This window comes from Pan paniscus, chromosome 5 (assembly GCF_029289425.2).
Source record: "Pan paniscus chromosome 5, NHGRI_mPanPan1-v2.0_pri, whole genome shotgun sequence".
In the NCBI taxonomy this organism is placed as follows: domain Eukaryota; kingdom Metazoa; phylum Chordata; class Mammalia; order Primates; family Hominidae; genus Pan; species Pan paniscus.
In genome coordinates, this window is record NC_073254.2 from 47208991 (window position 1) to 47227490 (window position 18500).

General features: G+C 40.3%; 1 protein-coding gene across 1 annotated transcript; it reads left to right on the forward strand.

Annotated features, from left to right (window-relative positions):
* Positions 1 to 959: 959 nt before the first annotated feature.
* LOC100973583 (HLA class II histocompatibility antigen, DQ alpha 2 chain) lies at positions 960 to 17337 on the forward strand. The gene is made up of 7 exons (XM_003808613.6): positions 960 to 1014; positions 9150 to 9230; positions 10735 to 10833; positions 14466 to 14714; positions 15128 to 15409; positions 15577 to 15751; positions 15919 to 17337. Exons 1-6 carry the CDS (start codon positions 960 to 962, stop codon positions 15729 to 15731), a joined length of 921 nt encoding a protein of 306 aa, XP_003808661.2. The 3' UTR covers positions 15732 to 15751; positions 15919 to 17337.
* Positions 17338 to 18500: the final 1163 nt, after the last annotated feature.

Sequence of the window (18500 nt, forward strand, 5' to 3'; positions counted from 1 at the left end):
GCCTTACCTTTCTTATTCCAAAAATGGCTGGGCCACAAGGCCCAAACCAAGAGAGATCAGCCCCAGCACAAGACCCCGAAGGCCACTCAGCATCTTGCTCTGGGCAGATTCAGACAGTGTCCCTGGGAAGTGAAAGCCTGTGTGTCAGAGCCTGTCCCCACACCCCACAGTGTCCTCATCTGGAAGCATGGAGTCCTATCCAGGATGTAAGAGACAGAGGTAGTCTGTCACCAAGCAAAGGAGATGACAGGCAGGCAAAGACCCCAAGGGGCAGCATGGATGGATGAGGAGGAGGGGAAAAAGGAGATGACAACTCCTCAAGGATATGTCCTTCTATAACCCCACAGACCATCTCCAAGCCATCAGCCCTAAGGTCAAAACCTAGAACTATAACACTACAGAAGGCACACCGACAAGGCTGACCTGTAGTCTGGGAGTCAGGTGATGCAAAGGGGCCACCATAATAACCTGGGAGAAAAGGAGGTAGTTCTCAGCAAGTGCATTTTGACTTGAGACAATGGGATCTCAGTCTTCCATGACTACTAGTCCAGAAATTATATCGGGATACAGTTGTGTAGGAGAGAAGGTATGAAAATGTATAACAAGCAGAGGTTAGTAGTGACCTCACCCCCACAAGACTCAGACCTCCCCCACCCTTCCTTTTTTCCATTGAATTTATGATATCAATAAAGTGCTCCTTATGTCATTCTACTGTGATGGGGCTCTGGAGGCTGGGGTGCTCCAGATGGTAGGTGTAGACATCTCCATGCTCGGGTATTATTTCTAGCATTACAAGAATCTGGTAGGTCTAATCCCTATTCTGAATAGGTGTGGATACAACTCCAGTAGTCTGCTCCTGTTTTTTCTGGAACCATCTGAGTTTCACTTGGCAAGGAAAGAAATTTGTCACCAAACAGACCAGCAAATTGTGATGGCTGACCTCTGTCCTAGCTGGGGAGATGGTCACTGCAGGCTCCACTACGAGGAATGACAACAGGAAAAGAAACATAGAGGGTAAGACAGCAAAGAAATCCTCATCATGGGCTTACATCCCTCCTTCGATACTAAAGTGGAGAAGATAGCAGATATTAATTAGTCTTCTACTCCAATCCCAGATCTAGGTTTTAATTAGATAACTTGTTAGCCTACTCTTTAGAAAAGCAATACTTTTATTCAGTGGTCACTTGTTTATTAAACCAGATCATTCATGTGAAAGCTCTTTGTAACATAGACTGATAATATTTCAAATATGCGTATATACATATATGTGTAGGTATATGTACTTGCCTTCTTATGTGTGGCAAAAATAATAATTAAAAAAGGTCTGACAATGTGTAACTATGTGTGATTTCTTACAAAACAAAGATCTTCATGTTTAAATAAATCTTTAGCTCCATTATTCACAGATTGTAGGGAAAACTGGCTAGCCATATGCAGAAAACTGAAACTGGACCCCTTCCTTATACCTTACACAAAAAATTTTTGACTTTTCTATTTCTCCTTTCATTTCTATCGGCTTTTGTCTCACGTATTTCGAAGCTCTGTTGTTAGGTGCATACACACTTAAGATTGTTATGTGTCTTTGGAGAAATAACCCCTTATCATTAAATAATATCCCTCTTTATCCCTGGTAATATTCCTTGTTCTGACATCGACTTTGTCTAGTATTGACATAATTATCTCATTGTGGTTTTGATTTGCATTCCTCTAATGACCAGTGATGATGAGCTTTTTTTCATATGTTTGTTAGCCACATAAATGTCTTCCTTTTGAGAAGTGTCTGTTCATATATTTTCACCACTTTTTGATGGGGTTGTTTTTTTTCTTGTAAATTTGCTTAAATTCCTTGTAGATTCTGGATAATTAGCCCTTTGTCAAATGGATAGATTGCAAAATTTTTCTCCCATTCTGTAGGTTGCCTATTCACTCTGATGATAGTTTCTTTTGCTGTGCAGAAGCTCTTTAGTCTAATTAGATCCCATTTGTCAATTTTGGCTTCTGTTGCCATTGTTTTTGATGTTTTAATCATGAAGTCTTTGCCCATGCCTATATCCTGACTGGTATTGCCTAGGTTTTCTTCTAGGGTTTTTACGGTTTTAGGTTTTATGTGTAAGTCTTTAATCCATCTTGAGTTAATTTTTGGATGAGGAGAAGGAGAAAAAGGGGTGGCAACTCCTCAGGAGTATGTCTTTCTATAACCCCACAGACCACCTCCAAGACATCAGCCCTAAGGTCAAAGCCCAGGACTTTAACACCTCAGAAGGCACAAGGCACACCGACAAGTCTGACCTGCAGCCTGGGAGTCAGGTGATGCAAAGGGGTCACCATAAAAACCTGGGAGAAAAGGAGGTCAGTTCTCAGTAAGTCCTTTTGACTTAAGAAACTGGTCCAATTTCAGTTTCTGCACATGGCTAGCCAGTTTTCCCAACACCATTTATTAAATAGGGAATCCTTTCCCCATTGCTTGTTTTTGTCAGGTTTGTCAAAGATCAGATGGTTGTAGATGTGTGGCTTTATTTCTGGGGCCTCTGTTATGTTCCATTGGTCTATATGTCTGTTTTGGTGCCAGTACCATGCTGTTTTGGTTATTGCAGCCTTGTAATATAGTTCAAAGTCAGATAACGTGATGCCTCCAGATTTGTTATTTTTGCTTAGGATTGTCCTGGCTATACGGGCTCTTTTTTTGGTTCCATGTGAAATTTAAAGTAGTTTTTTCTAATTCTGTGAAGAAAGTCAATGGTAGCTTGATGAGGATAGCATTGAATCTGTAAATTACTTTGGCCAGTATGGCCATTATCACAATACTGATTCTTCCTATCGATGAGCATGGAATATTTTTCCATTTGTTTGTGTCCTCTCTTCTTTCCTTGAGCAGTGGTTTGTAGTTCCCCTTGAAGAAGTCCTTCACATCCCTTGTAAGTTGTATTCCTAGATATTTTATTCTCTTTGTAGCAATTATGAATGGGAGTTCACTCATGATTTGGTTCTTTGTTTGTCTGTTATTGGTGTATAAGAATGCTTGTGCTTTTTGCACATTGATTTTGTACTCTGAGACTTTGCTGAAATTGCTTGTCAGCTTAAGGAGATTTTGGGCTGAGATGACGGGGTTTTTTAAATATACAATCTCTTGCCAGTCAGAATGGTGATCATTAAAAAGTCAGGAAACAACAGATGCTGGAGAGGATGTGGAGAAGTAGGAACGCTGTACACTGTTGGTGGGGGTGTAAATTAGTTCAACCATTGTGGAAGACAGTGTGGCGATTCTTCAAGGATATAGTACCAGAAATATCATTTGACCCAGCAATTCCATTTTTGGTTATATACCCAAAGGATTATAAATCATTCTACTATAAAGATACAAGCACATGTATGTTTATTGCAGCACTGTTCACAATAGAAAAGACTTGGAACCAACCCAAATGCCCATCAATGATAGATTGGATTAAGAAAATGTGGCACATATACACCATGGAATATTATGCAGCCATAAAAGAGAATAAGTTCATGTCCTTTGCAGGGAAATGAATGAAGCTGGAAACGATCATTCTCAGCAAACTAACACAGGAACAGAAAACCAAACACCACATGTTCTCACTCCTAAGTGGGAGTTGAACAATGAGAACACATGGACACAGGGAGGAGAACATCAAGAAAAAAACACAGAATATTATAACACTGCAACTGTGGTGTGTAAACTACTCTTATTCTAAGTAGTAAGACTACGTGATGAACCAATAAAAAATAATAACTACAACAACTTTTCAAGACATAGTACAATAAGATATAAATAGAAACAACAAAAAGTTAAAAAGTGGGGAGATGAAGTTAAGGCAAGTTTTTATTAATTTTCTTTTGATTTTGTTTGCATGGTATACAGTTTCATTCATTTTACTTTTAATGTAGGTATGACTTTATATTTAAAATGGGTTTCTTGTAGACAGATTATAGTTCAATTGTGCCATTTTTACTGTCTGATCTCCTTTATCATTTAATTGGTGTGTCTAGGCCAATTATATCTATGAAATTATCAACATGGTTGGATTATTTTTGCTAGATATTTTTTGTTAATTCTATTAAACATTTGTTCATTTTCAAAATTGTTTTTCTGCCTTCTTTTGGATTAGTTTTTGCCCTAGGATTTTACATATATGTATAATATACTTTCAAATATACCTTAGCTCAGTATGCTCCAAATTTCTCTCTCTCTCATTCATTGTGCAATTGTTATCATATATTATACTTTTTTATATTCCATAAACACACAATATATTGCTACTAATTTTGCTGTAGACCCTCTGTTACCTATAAGGTAACCTTGTAAAGACAATTCTGTTTGTTATTTAATATCATCCCCACAAATTCTTTGTCAGTAACAACTCCTATATGAATGAACTAGTTGCTTTAAACAACTCTCTTAAATAAACTACACAATAACAAAAAAATAGTACGGGGAAAATACTGCTCCCTAATAGTCTTCTGTGGGAAAACACCCAAAATTACTCCCATGTGCAGATCTGCTTTCACCATAGCCCCAGGTTACTCTTCAGCTAAACAGAATAGGTTATTTGATAAAGACTTTGTGCAGAGACTATAGTATGCAATCAATAAATACTTGTTGAGTTGAACTGAAATTCTTAATTCATCTGAATCAGGTTGTAGAACTGACTACTGGGAAACAGATAATATTCCTCACGCCTAATAGCGATTGATTCTTTTCCTAGGAGCTCTCCAATCCTAATGTACATATTGTGAACATTCTTTGAATAGATCTTTTCATTTATTTATTTTTAGAGATGGGGTCTTGCTACTGAGACAGCCAGGTGGGAAGGGGTCCCCAGATAAATTCCAGCCAGCCTGAGCACTGGGAGGAGTGCAAACTGGGATGGAGCCACAGAAGTTTGCACCATTTGCGGCAGGGAGGAGACTGACCCCTCTTCTTTGGGTGGAACGTGGAATTCAATCTGTGAGGTGGGAAGCCCACTGGCAGAAAAAAATGCATTCTCTCACTTTGCTAAGAGCCTCTGTTTCCCTTTTTCTTCCTTTTCACCCAATACTCATTCTTCAAGTTGTCCTACTCACCCTTCAAGTTGTCTGTGAACGTAATTTCTTGTGGCTGTGTGGCAAGGACGCTGTCATTAGCTGAACTAAGGAAAAGTCCTGTAACACTATGTTTCCCAGGCTGGCCTCAAACTCCTTGGCTCAAGTGATCTTCCTACCTCAGTCACCTGAATTGCTGGGAGTATAGGCACACACCTCCACAGCCAGCTGTACAGTTATTTTTACTTAGCATTAGTGATTTTAAAATGACAAATAATTTTAAATGGAAACTTTAAAAGCAAGTGTTTATATGAAATTATTCATATGTATTTACCAAAGGTCATCATGTACATGTAAAGCATTTTACCTAGAAATTTTAAGTTGTGATTTTGCCAGAACATTAAAAACAGAAATAATAACACAAGAATAATTCAAATGTTTTAATAACTGACAATTTTAGGGAAAAATGAATCCAGATATGTGTGATGTTTGGGGATTTTGAAAAATACCTCAAACAAAAGAAATATTTTATAAATTATTTACAATGATACAAGTTGAGTAAAAATTATTCTTGCTATAGTATTTCTCTAAAAGTATCCCATTGACTAAAGAAGATTGGCAAGGACAATCTTGCACCTGAGAGATGGTGGAGCTTGAAAGGCTTACAATGGGCACTAAAGAGAGAAGATGGGGGCAGGGGAATGCTTCCACTCTCATTTGTCCTCCTCTCCGCGCCTATGCACTTGAGATAGTCATGCATTCATTATTATCTTTGAGTCGTGGGAATATTGGTGTCCATGGGATTTTTGCACCATAAGAAATGTAAAAGGAAGACCTTCACATGGTAGCCATATGATATCACATAGAAACCTGGATCTATACAAAGAAATAAACGCTGGAAATGAAACATTTTTTCACATTTAAAAAATGGTCTAAAATGAGGCTTCTCAACCTCAGAACTGTTGGCATTTTGTTTCAGGTGATTATTTTCTTGTAGGAGGCTGCCATGTGCATTGCAGATGTGTAACAGCACCCCTGGCCTCTACCCAATACCTGCCAGTAGCACCCTCCCCAGTAATGACAACAAAAGTATCTCCAGACATTGTCAAACATCACTTGCAGGAATTTTCTATTGGCCCCATTTTAGAATGTCTGTCTTACAGAATCATACGAAGATACTAAATCGTTGTTGGAAGTCATTAAGTTTTGGAATAGTTTGTTACATAGAAAAATCTGACAGATACAACAGTCTTCAAAGAAATTCTGTTTCCTAGAAATCTCTTAGTGTTTCTGTGGCTCACAGGCTCCTATATGCCTGGAGTGCCACAGGGAGAAGCTTAAATGAATGAAAAAAAGTAATAGTCTGTCCCAGCCCAATGTGTGATGTTACTATCATTATCATTATTAATATTTGTCTTTATGTAGCAGCTCCCACTTGGGAATAGTTGCTAGGTGTCAGACACTGGCCTGTATGTAACTGTATAATTTGTACTTATCTATCATTTCATCATATTAATTATCTTCTAATAGTTTTCATCCCACATTATAGAAAATAACCCTAAGGCTCAGGGATTCTGAGTGGCTTGCCCGGGGTGATGGAGCTGATAAATTCAAAAGCAGCATGGAATACATATTTATTTTATTACAAAATCTATAATATTTTTATTTTGCTATTCTAGACTCTGTTATTGTTGTGAAGCACCTTTAACTACTGCAAGATAGAAGTCTTGGCCTTCAGAGTAAAATTTCATCAATGCATAAAATTAGACCTACAGATAGGGTCTTAGAGAATGTTATAACTGCTCCTTAGAAATAACATAATTTTTGCCTAATTTCTTAGAGGGCCCTTAATAATATCAATTGTAATGGCATATCCCATTGATATTTTAGTTACAAAATCAATGGCATGTCAATTAGTGCTTTCTAAGAAAGTTATTAGACAAAGTAGTATATTTTGAGCTCCAAATTTTATTCCCATTATTACTTTATGAAAAGGACTTTTTCTTTTTTCTTTTCTTTTCTTTTCTTTCTTTTTTTTTTTTTTTTTTTTTTTGAGACGGAGTCTCGCCCTGTCACCAGACTGGAGTGCATGGAGTGTAGTGGTGCGATCTCGGCTTACTGCAAACTCCGCCTCCCGGGTTCAAGCGATTCTCCTGCCTCAGCCTCCCGAGTAGTAGCTGGGACTACAGGCACGTGCCACTACACCCAGCTAATTTTTTTTTGTTTTTGTTTTTGTTTTTGTAGAGATGGGGTTTCACCATGTTGGCCAGGATGGTCTCGATCTCTTGACCTTGTGATTCGCCTGCCTCAGCCTCCCAAAGTACTGAGGACCTTTTCTATTTCTACAAGACAAAAGTAAGAAATTGGTTTCTGTTAAAATGGTATACTGTTCTTTTGAGTCTAATTTACTGATTATTCTATCTTGCATTAAAATTATGACCTGAAAACAGAAGCAAATAGAACAAGATTTGCTGTATTCTGGCTGGATGAAGCAGGAGGAGGAGAGGGACACAAAACCAGTTAAAGATAGAAAGGGCATCTATTATCTTTTAGCCAATGACCTAGGCTTGCTTGGACTTTCCCTCCATCCCACAGGACATGAGATCTGAGACTGAACCCATGACTTCCCTTCTAAGATACAATTCTGATCCCACATTTAACACCCTAACTTCCTAATTAGAGTTGAGTTTTTTAAACTGTAATATTAATAGGGGAAATTCTGGAGTACTATCAGGAAAGATTTAGTTCATTTGCCAAAATCTTAAGGAATTTCTGTCAGATACAAAGCAGGTAAGTCTGGATACAGGGGAAAAAAGATAGAAATGTGTTATTTACTACACAGCAAAGAGGATGCTGCACGGTGAAGGGAGCAGAGCTCAACTGCAACCTCAAAAACCCTCTTAGTTCACAATGGCAGTGGCTAGAAAGAGTAATAAGGCCATGTACAGTGTCATATATCTCTCCTAATCGTATTAGGGCACTTACTCTGAATCCACACAGAAGGAGACACCCCTCACTCCTCATGAGGAATCATGGCTTGCCCCTGTAGCATCCCATCTCTACTACTTATGAGCCATGTGACCCTGGGAAAAAAAAGTCCTTTACCTCTCTGAGTTTTAATGTCCTCCTTGAAAAATGTGGATGATACTAAAGTATGACAAGTATTTATAAAGATTAATTCATTCCAAGTGCAGTATATATACATTCCTCACAACTGCCTAATGAGGTACCATCAGTGCCTCCGGCCAAAGACCACGAAGAGCATACCCTTGAATGAACAAGTTGGCTTTATTGTTCATTGCAATGATGGAGAAAAGTCACCATGGGGAATCATGCAGCAGTTCAGTAAGAGATTGTTGGAACCAAAGAAGTAGAACTAGGAGAACACATATATTAAGAGAATGACTGAAAGGAATTAATTTGTGCCACTGTGGGGGTGGACTAGGCAAGTCTAAGACCCACTGGGAGGCGGTCATCAGGAAAGGCAGGTTGAAATTCTTAGCGCTGGCTGACGCGCTGTCCACAGTGGAATTTCTGTTTCCTCAGAGAAGCCTCAGCTCTGCTCTTGAGACTTTTCAACTGCTTAGACTAAGCTCACCCAATTTATCTCAGATAAATTCTTACTTAAAGTTAACTGATTTTGAACTTTAATGACATCTACAAAATATCTTCACAGCAACACCTAGATTATTAGTGTGTGAATAACTGGGGACCACAGTCCAGTCAACACATAAAATTGACCATTAATCAATTGTAAGATTTGTGCTTGTGTTAGGTAATTTTGAGGAGGATTTAAGAAAGAGGGACTTCATTTTTAACTGGATTCTGACAGAAAGCAGGGAGTGGGGATGGCAATGCTATGATTGGGTAGCTTCATAAATACTACCTAGAGGGACAGAAGACTATCCTGAGGCTACGGCTGTCATTGGTAAAGAAGCAGCAATCACTCTTTCGAGAGATGTGCCTGGTTATTTTTGTAGTTTGGACAATATTCATGTTTTGTCTGGGTGCAGACGTGATGACTGAGTGGCCTTATTTTCTGTCTCAATCCATCGCACTCACAGAGTACCTGTCTGATTCTGATGTTCTATGAAATTGATTATCTTCAACAGGAGCATCAAAACCAGCTGTGAACACCAGGCTAGCTCCTAGCAACCCCAAGGCCTTGTTAATTGCATCCAGGCAGCCCCTAGGTATCAGGGCACTTTTTTATTTTACCTTTTTTTAGTCTCTGCCACTGGGAGGCAAGACAACATGCTGAGAATCTCAGAAGGCCATTCAACAAGGACAGAATGATTCTAAACGAAACCTCCATTACTAACTTGTTGTTTCTATAACATACAGAAAATAGATTCATCTGAAAAAAGGTAAGTTTCCCTGTGATGACTACATTTTAGCTCATTCCCTAGTCCCTTGCAATATCTGAAATCTTAATGTGGTTGGATAACAAATATGAAAAGATCCAGTAGTTTAAGAAAAGTAAACCTATTTTCTAAGTTAAAGCAATTCTCCTTATTCAACTCTCAATATTTGACTTGACATTCTTAAATTAAAAAAAAAAAAATTACTGGCCGGGCGCGGTGGCTCACATCTGTAATCTCAGGACTTTGGGAGGCCGAGGCGGGCAGATCACGAGGTCAGGAGATCGAGACCATCCTGGCTCACACGGTGAAACCTCATCTCTACTAAAAATACAAAAAATTAGCTGGGCGTGGTGGCGGGCGCCTGTAGTCCCAGCTACTTGGGAGGCTGAGGCAGGAGAATGGCGTGAACCCAGGAGGCAGAGCTTGCAGTGAGCTGAGATAGCACCACTGCAGTCCGGCCTGGGCCAAAGAGCGAGACTCCGTCTTAAAATAAATAAATAAATAAAATAAAATAAATTATTAGAGTAATTGAGCCAGCCAAAGCTTTTTTAATGTAATCAATGTCCCTAAATTTCCTTTAAATATATTCAAGCAGCACCGAAACACAGAGCATAAAGATTACTAGAAGCAAAAGAAAAAGCTGTGTAAAAGATCGGTTACTGTAGGCAGCACCACATGACAGTCTAACCCCTTTAATTGCCCTGGTCAAAAGCACCTGGAGCTTTTGAGAACTTACCCAACTGGATTTATACAAGTAGAAAAGGCAAAGGTATTGCTTGGCTACCACCAGCAGAGATCCCTAGGAAGGTGGGGTCAAGTCAAAATTTAGGGAATACCATATACACTATGGAAGCAAAAAGAAAAACAGCTAACCCACATACAGAAGCCAGAGAAAGGGGAGGGGATGGGGACTGCCAGGGAGGAAAATCACTTCAGGGAAGAATTCATGGAGAATGTAACCCAGAAAACCCTGAAGGATGCCATATTATTGATGACCTTACCTATCCAAGCGGCTGCTCAGAAATTCCCGCCCCTCTTGACACTAGCAGACATGCACACATGACAGAAGATTCAGATTTAGTATCTTCCCTTTATTTATAGAAAATTTCCTCAAGACCATGCTGTGTGGAGGATGTGTCAGAACCAGAGGATGTCCCTGTCTTCTTTCAGAGCTCTTAATATAAACTCTGCAACTGGCAAACAAGATGTCACCATAGGGGATTTTTGTGATTGGCCAAAACCTGACCTAGCAGGGTTTGGTTTGGGTGTCTTCAGATTTGCTTGTCTCAAGGTCCTCACAATTGCTCTACAGCTCAGAGCAGCAACTACTAAGGCTGCCTTGGGAAGAAGATGATCCTAAACAAAGCTCTGCTGCTGGGGGCCCTCGCCCTGACTGCCGTGATGAGCCCCTGTGGAGGTGAAGACATTGTGGGTGAGTGCATGAGTGAGGAATGTTCTCTGGAGCTGAAAAACAGTAAATTGAAGGAAAAGAAAGAGTGCAATTTGCTAAGAAATAGTAGAAATTTCCCAAGGGTCTTTTCAATATTAAGAAATTTTAAAATTATGGCAGTTCCTCCTTTAGGAAACCAGAGCTCCAACCGACTCTCTTTGCTACCTGTGCTATTGGAGTTTACCAAGGACGTTGTTCTGTTTATATTATATCCAGAGACTATAGCCTGGAGGTCTGTGTGGCATTCCATCATGATTGCCTCAAAGACTAGGGATGTTTCCATGAATGGAGTATTTTTTTGTTATTAAAAATTTCTGAACTGTTACTCCCAAATTTCTCTGAACAACTTTTGAAGCTTTTCATATGCCTCCTATAGCATACGTTGGGGTAGATAGTTCCATGAAGTATGTACACTCTATAGATATAAAGAAAGAGGTTCTTTTCTTTCTCTCAGACTTACACTTCCACATGGGAATTGGCACAGGTGGGGAGTAGGTGAAAGAGCCCAGCAGGCTGAATGCCTTCAACAATCATTTTACCACGTGGTAAATGTGGTACTTACTCTCTGCTACCTCATATGTGTCACCTCGCTTATGATCAAATAAAATGGGCATGTAGATATGCTTTATGAATAGTAAAAACATGAATGTCAACTTTTTTTAACTTATTCCTATTACAGGTATAACTTCGTATTTTTTCTTTAGCAAAGTAAGGAATATATTTTAAAACTGAGAACTTCATGATAGAATGCTTGGTAAATTAAATTATTTTATTCTCAAATTGTCAACCCAAATTACTTGTTCTTCACCTTATCTAATGAAGTCTTATAAAGAGAAAAATGGGCAGGCACAGATTAATTATTTGGTCCCTTAGTCCCCTCTGCCTTTGTCGTCCATCTCTTTCCACCTCTCTTCATGCATCCCTTTCTCCCTCTTCCCTTTCAGGATCCATGTCTGACTCCCTGCTCCTTTACAGACACGGGCAGTGGGTTTGTAAAACAAAAGCTGGAAAGTCAAATAGTTAAAAGGGGAAGTGAACTGGAAGCTACTCTAAACTTCCACAACCTTATTCACCATGGCTGCTCCCATTCTGATCTTGTTTGGCAGTGGAAGTTTCACCTGCTTCTCCAGAGCACTTGGCTTTTTTGTTTCAAATTTCCTTTCTTCAACCTCACACCAGAGTGCCCCGGTCAGGCTCGACTTATCCATTAGGAACAGTGTGGGCAGTGAAGGGGACCCTCCAAACTGTAAAGCTACAAGAGAACGTTTTAACTCCTTTTAAAATTAGAAGAAAAATGAAGTTTTACAGTCTATGAAAATGTTTTAACTTTTTTTTTTTTTTTTGACGGAGTCTCGCTCTGTCGCCCAGGCTGGAGTGCAGTGGCACGATCTCAGCTCACGGCAAGCTCCGCCTCCCGGGTTCACGCCATTCTCCTGCCTCAGCCTCCCGAGTAGCTGGGACTACAGGCGCCCGCCACCGCGCACGGCTAATTTTTTGTACTTTTAGTAGAGACGGGGTTTCACCGTGTTGGCCAGGATGGTCTCGATCTCCTGACCTCATGATCCGCCCGTCTCAACCTCCCAAAGTGCTGGGATTACAGGCGTGATCCACCACGCCCGGCCTTAACTTTTAATTTAGCCTGGATTGTATTTGTCTTTATACCAATACAATCAGAAGCTGTAATTTTCCGTATTTTTATGGAGGAAGGCGCCCACAAAAGCAACAGTGCTCGGGGCTCACAAGTCAGAATTCAGCCCTGGGCATCCCTGATCCTGGCTGGGCTTTGCGTGGTTCTGCTACCTGGGTGCCTGTCAGTCTTCCCCAAAATCTATGTAATTGTCAAAAATTGCAATTGTCATTCAATACACATGTTTGAGCACACAATAAGCTAACTTTTGGGAATTCAAAGATAAAAAATCATGCTGTCTGCCTTGCAGAGGGTGCACAAACCAGTGATGGAAACAGTATGGGGCACAGGAAAGCAGAAGGCCCTGCTGAGCAGGACAGTGGCCGAGCAGAGGCTGAAACTATAAAAATGACTTGGTTCCAGCTGGGCCAGTAGAGTGATGTCCTCCAGCAACACTCAGCGCCCAGGACAAGTACCAGATGAAAAGAAGGATTGCATGTATTCCACATGTATTCATGTTTGAACAAGGAGTCAAAGTTTATTGTAAGGATAAGGAGTCTTTGTTGGTGGCCTGTTAAGTAACCAACCAGGGCAGTCATGCTGGGTAGGGAAGAGGGTGAGCTGGAGGAGGAACAGACAAACTTGGAGAGCCAGACATTGAGATTCCATTGAGGCGCTGGAGGTCACAACGCGGTCAAAAACATGTTGAGAGGACTTAGCTGTAAAGTTGTTAACTAAGTAGAAACCTCAAGGATGAATTTTAGGATTTCTCCAGGAAATCCTAAAAGATAACTTCCTTCAGGGAGAAAAAACAGACCCTTGCAAAGACATGAAAGGAAATGTAGTTTGGTTTGATTGGCAGATAATAGTTGTGAAGAATGTCGGACTGTAAGGCTGTCGATATCCTCCTCACAGAACTCCCCAAAGTACATTGTATTTGCTCCCTTACCGACCTGATTCTCCCACTATTCAGTTCATTCCTTGATGCTGTTTTAAGCAACCCCTGCTCTGTCTGACACTTTTGGATGCTCAGTAAATGAGGAAGGAAGGAAGGAAAGATCAAATGGTAAAGGGCTCACACGTCTTGACAAAAATGTCCAGTTCGGCTCATTTGGCTATACTTCATGGCTGCTGCTCTGCCCTGGCATCCTCGGATAAGCTCGCTGCCCATTAGAGGAAAAAGGGTTTAATTTACCTGAGTCCTCAAGTGAATGTAATTGTTGAATCAGAACACTATAGACATTTAGTAACCTCCTTCAGAGGAAAAAAAAAAAGTGGGGGCAATGACAGAAATTAAAAAACCAGTCGAGCTTCCACTTTTCATTTCAGAAGAAATCAGGTGCTCTCCTCTAAGGACCACTACTATTAACAAAACAGAGACCTTAGAAGAATTGTTTATTTGTTATAAATGTATAATGTTGCTATTCTTGTAATAGTCTTTCTTGTACCCTGTAATTGTTAAAAGAAATTCTTTTAATAAGTTCCTACATGCTTTTCTTTGGTTTAAAAAAAAAAAAGGAAACTCTGTGTAGAAAGTGTCCTGTTCTGATCTAGTCCTGACAGGAAACGAAGTATAATCAACTTGTTATTAACTGAGAGAGAAAACTTAGGAAGCAGAGGGAAATAAACTGAATCTCTGAGTAAGAAAACTAAATCCTATGATAACTCATTCATTCCTTCTTTTGTTTATTGCAATATTCATCATAAGCTTATGATGTGCCAGGCACTAGGTGGGCACTCGGGAAATAACAGACGTGTGACGTTCTGCCTTTGTGGAGCATATGTTATAGTGAGAAAGACAGAATCAGTTCTAACCTGATGACTACCAACGTTAGGCAAGGAGGAAGCAGGTGTTAGGAATATTGTTCAGGGACTGTGCCAAAGATGAAGCCCATAATATTTGAAAGTGAGTTTCTTCAATCACTTTCTGTATTAAGGTTCTTTCTCCCTGTGTTCCACCCTCCTGCTTGTCACCTTCACTCATCAGCTGACCATGTTGCCTCCTATGGTGTGAACTTCTACCAGTCTCACGGTCCCTCTGGCCAGTACACCCATGAATTTGATGGAGACGAGGAGTTCTACGTGGACCTGGAGACGAAAGAGACTGTCTGGCAGTTGCCTATGTTTAGCAAATTTATAAGTTTTGACCCGCAGAGTGCACTGAGAAATATGGCTGTGGGAAAACACACCTTGGAATTCATGATTAAACAGTCCAACTCTACCGCTGCCACCAATGGTATGTGTCCACCATTCCGCCTCTCTTTACTGAAACTAATCCTTCATACCAAGTTTTACCCCCTTCTTCTCAAGAGATTTCCAGATCTTCTCATGGTAATTGCTGAAATTTTATCATCTCCCATCTCTAAAATCACATATTCCCATGTAATACAAGGGTCTTTCCATTATGTATTAATTAAATCCTTCTAGGAGAGGTCTCATCAACCTCCTACTTTATTAAACATGCCCACAGAGAGAAGGGCACAGGAATAAAGCAGAGGCAATGTGTCGTTGCTCCCAAGCAGAAGGTAAATAAGACCTCTTTGACTATCAGGTGGTGAAATGCTGGTAGGAGGGCTCTTCCAGGATGTAATGCAGAAGCTCATGGCAGAGCTATTCACACTTCACATCAGTGCTGTTTCCTCACCACAGAGGTTCCTGAGGTCACAGTGTTTTCCAAGTTTCCTGTGACGCTGGATCAGCCCAACACCCTCATCTGTCTTGTGGACAACATCTTTCCTCCTGTGGTCAACATCACATGGCTGAGCAATGGGCACTCAGTCACAGAAGGTGTTTCTGAGACCAGCTTCCTCTCCAAGAGTGATCATTCCTTCTTCAAGATCAGTTACCTCACCTTCCTCCCTTCTGCTGATGAGATTTATGACTGCAAGGTGGAACACTGGGGCCTGGACGAGCCTCTTCTGAAACACTGGGGTAAGGATGAGTTCCACCACTTCATGGCTTTCTAATAATAGACTTCACTCTTCTCCCTAAGCCTGGGGCCTTGAGTCTTGCAGAGCCAGCCCTCCACCCCATCCCATCCCACACACATGCACATGAGCACACTGCACATTCTGACCTCAACAGCTCCACTTTCACAGAGCCTGAGATTCCAGCCCCTATGTCAGAGCTCACAGAGACTTTGGTCTGCGCCCTGGGGTTGTCTGCGGGCCTCATGGGCATTGTGGTGGGCACTGTCTTCATCATCCAAGGCCTGCATTCAGTTGGTGCTTCCAGACACCAAGGGCTCTTGTGAATCCCATCCTAAAAAGGAAGGTAAGATTGAGATTTGTTAGAGCTCAAACCTCAGTATAAGAGGGAGGAAAGTGGGAGGGGGTTGTGGACATGAATGTGGTTGAAAGTTGTAGGCGAATTGGGAAGTGGCATGATGTTCACACAGGAGGCCCCTCAGACCCATCGATCTCATGTCTGTCCTGTTGCAGGTGCATCACCATCTACAGGAGAAGAAGAATGGACTTGCTAAATGACCTAGCACTATTCTCTGGCCTGATTTATCATATCCCTTTTCTCCTCCAAATGTTTCTTCTCTCACCTCTTCTCTGGGACTTAAGGTGCTATATTCCCTCAGAGCTCACAAATGCCTTTCAGTTCTTTCCCTGACCTCCTTTCCTGAATTTTTTTATTTTCTCAAATGTTACCTACTAAGGGATGCCTGGGTAAGCCACTCAGCTACCTAATTCCTCAATGACCTTTATCTAAAATCTCCATGGAAGCAATAAATTCCCTTTTATGATGCCTCTATTGAATTTTTCCCATCTTTCATCTCAGGGCTGACTGAGAGCATAACTTAGAATGGGCGACTCTTATGTTTTAGGCCAATTTCATATCATTCCCCAGATCATATTTCATGTCCAGTAACACAGGAGCAACCACGTACAGTGTATCCTGATAATTTGTTGATTTCTTAACTGGTGTTAATATTTCTTTCTTCCTTTTGTTCCTACCCTTGGCCACTGCCACCCACCCCTCAATTCAGGTACCAACTAACCCTCTGCCCTTGGCTCAGAATGGTTATAGCAGAAATACAAAAAAAAAAAAAAAGTCTGTACTAATCTCAATATGGCTCTTAAAAGGAATGACAGAGAAATAGGATAAAAGAATTTTGAATCTCAAAAGTTATCAAAAGTAAAAAATTTTGTTACCAAAAGTCAAACTGCATTCTCAAAACTTTAAATTTGTGAAGAATGACAACAGTAGAAGCTTTCCTCTCCCCTTCTCACCTTGAGGAGATAAAAATTCTCTAGGCAGGAAAAGAAATGGAAGCCAGTTAGAAAAACATTGAAATAAGGCCAGGCACGGTGGCTCACGCCTATAATCCCAACACTTTGGGAGGCCAAAGTGGGCAGATCACTTGTGGTCAGGACTTCGAGACCAGCCTGGCCAACATGGTTACATCCTGTCTCTACTAAAAATACAAAAATTAGCTGGGCATGGTGGTAGGCACCCGTAATCCCAGCTACTCAGGAGGCTGAAGCAGGAGAATCGCTTGAACCTGGGAGGTGGAGGTTGCAATGAGATTGTGCCACTGCACTCCAGCCTGGGCAACAGAATGAAACTCCATCTCAAAAATAAATAAATACATATAAATAAATTTTTTAAAAAAGAGAAATATTAAAATAAGGCAATAATATAAGTGGGTATCTGAAAAGGAACAAATGCTTGTTCCTTACTTAGGGTTAGTGACAATGGAAAACGGATAGAAGTAGAAGCTACAGACCTATTTAGGGGTCCCAGCCCCCTGCTCCTCACCCTTCCTGGCTAAGGAAAGCATGAGCCTATGAGAGAGAAATCCTAGGAAGAACAAGACAGTTGAGACAATGTAGCAGCAGTAGTGGGTGCTGTGTCCTACACTGGATTCGTGGTCTCCTAATAGAAAATCTCTCAGAGGAAATGGGTCCACAGGGACCTGAGGGCTCTAAACAGCTATGAAATCTGCCAGGATATTTCTGTCCATGCTATCTGCATCAGTGAGTTTAAAATGTAATAGGAGAAAAAAAAGACAAAACATTAATATAATAATTGATACAGCATAGTTTTGTACAAAGAAACCTAAATCCAAATACATGACTCAGTATTTTGAAGCTAATATTTTAAACTTTACTGGGTAAAGTATCTGACTGACATTTCTGAACCTTATTTTTCTCATCCACAATGTGGGAGTGATAATATTTTCCTTGCAGAGTTATTGATGGCATTTGAATAATCTTGGTATATAGACAGTGCCTTATATGTAGTATATAAATACATAAGAAAACACTGCAGTTATGTTTATAATGGATTTATTAAAAAGAGTGGATCATATTATATGATCCATTAGCCCTTTAGTGATTTAGGAGATTCAAGTGTAGACGTAAAAGTGAGTTTCTTTTCATATGTTAACTGGAGGATTTTTTTCTTTCTTGAGAGGCTGAGATTGGGTTGCTAAGAGAACTCTTAGGACAAGAAGTTGTAATATTTGACTTTGGTTTTTAACTCTCTAAGGGGTATATTCCCTCCTTATGGCCCATAAATTTTAAGTCAAGGTGAATTATATGCAAGAGCAGTTTATCCATATTTACTTTGGGGAGGAGGTAGGGAGACTCTGGGAGAAAATAATTATAAATGCAGACTGGGAATTAGTAAGTGCAGGGAATCTGAACCAGTGGTGATCATGAAAATGTCCATCACAGAACACGGAGGATTTTTAGGGCAATGAAACTACTCTATTTGATACCACAATGGTGAATAAATATCATTATGCACTTGCCCAAATCCATAGAATGTACAACACCAAGAATGAGCCTTAATATAAACTATTGACTTTGGGTGATAATGATGTGTCAGTGTAAGTTCATAAGTTGTAGCAAATGTACCTCTGTCGTGGAGGATGTTACTAGTGGGGGAGGCTATGCATGTGTGGGAACAGAGAGCATATGGGATACATCTATCTGTACTCTACAATTTTTCTGGGAACCGAAAACTTCTCTAAAATAAACTCTATTAAAAAAAAAGAAAAGAAAAGGTC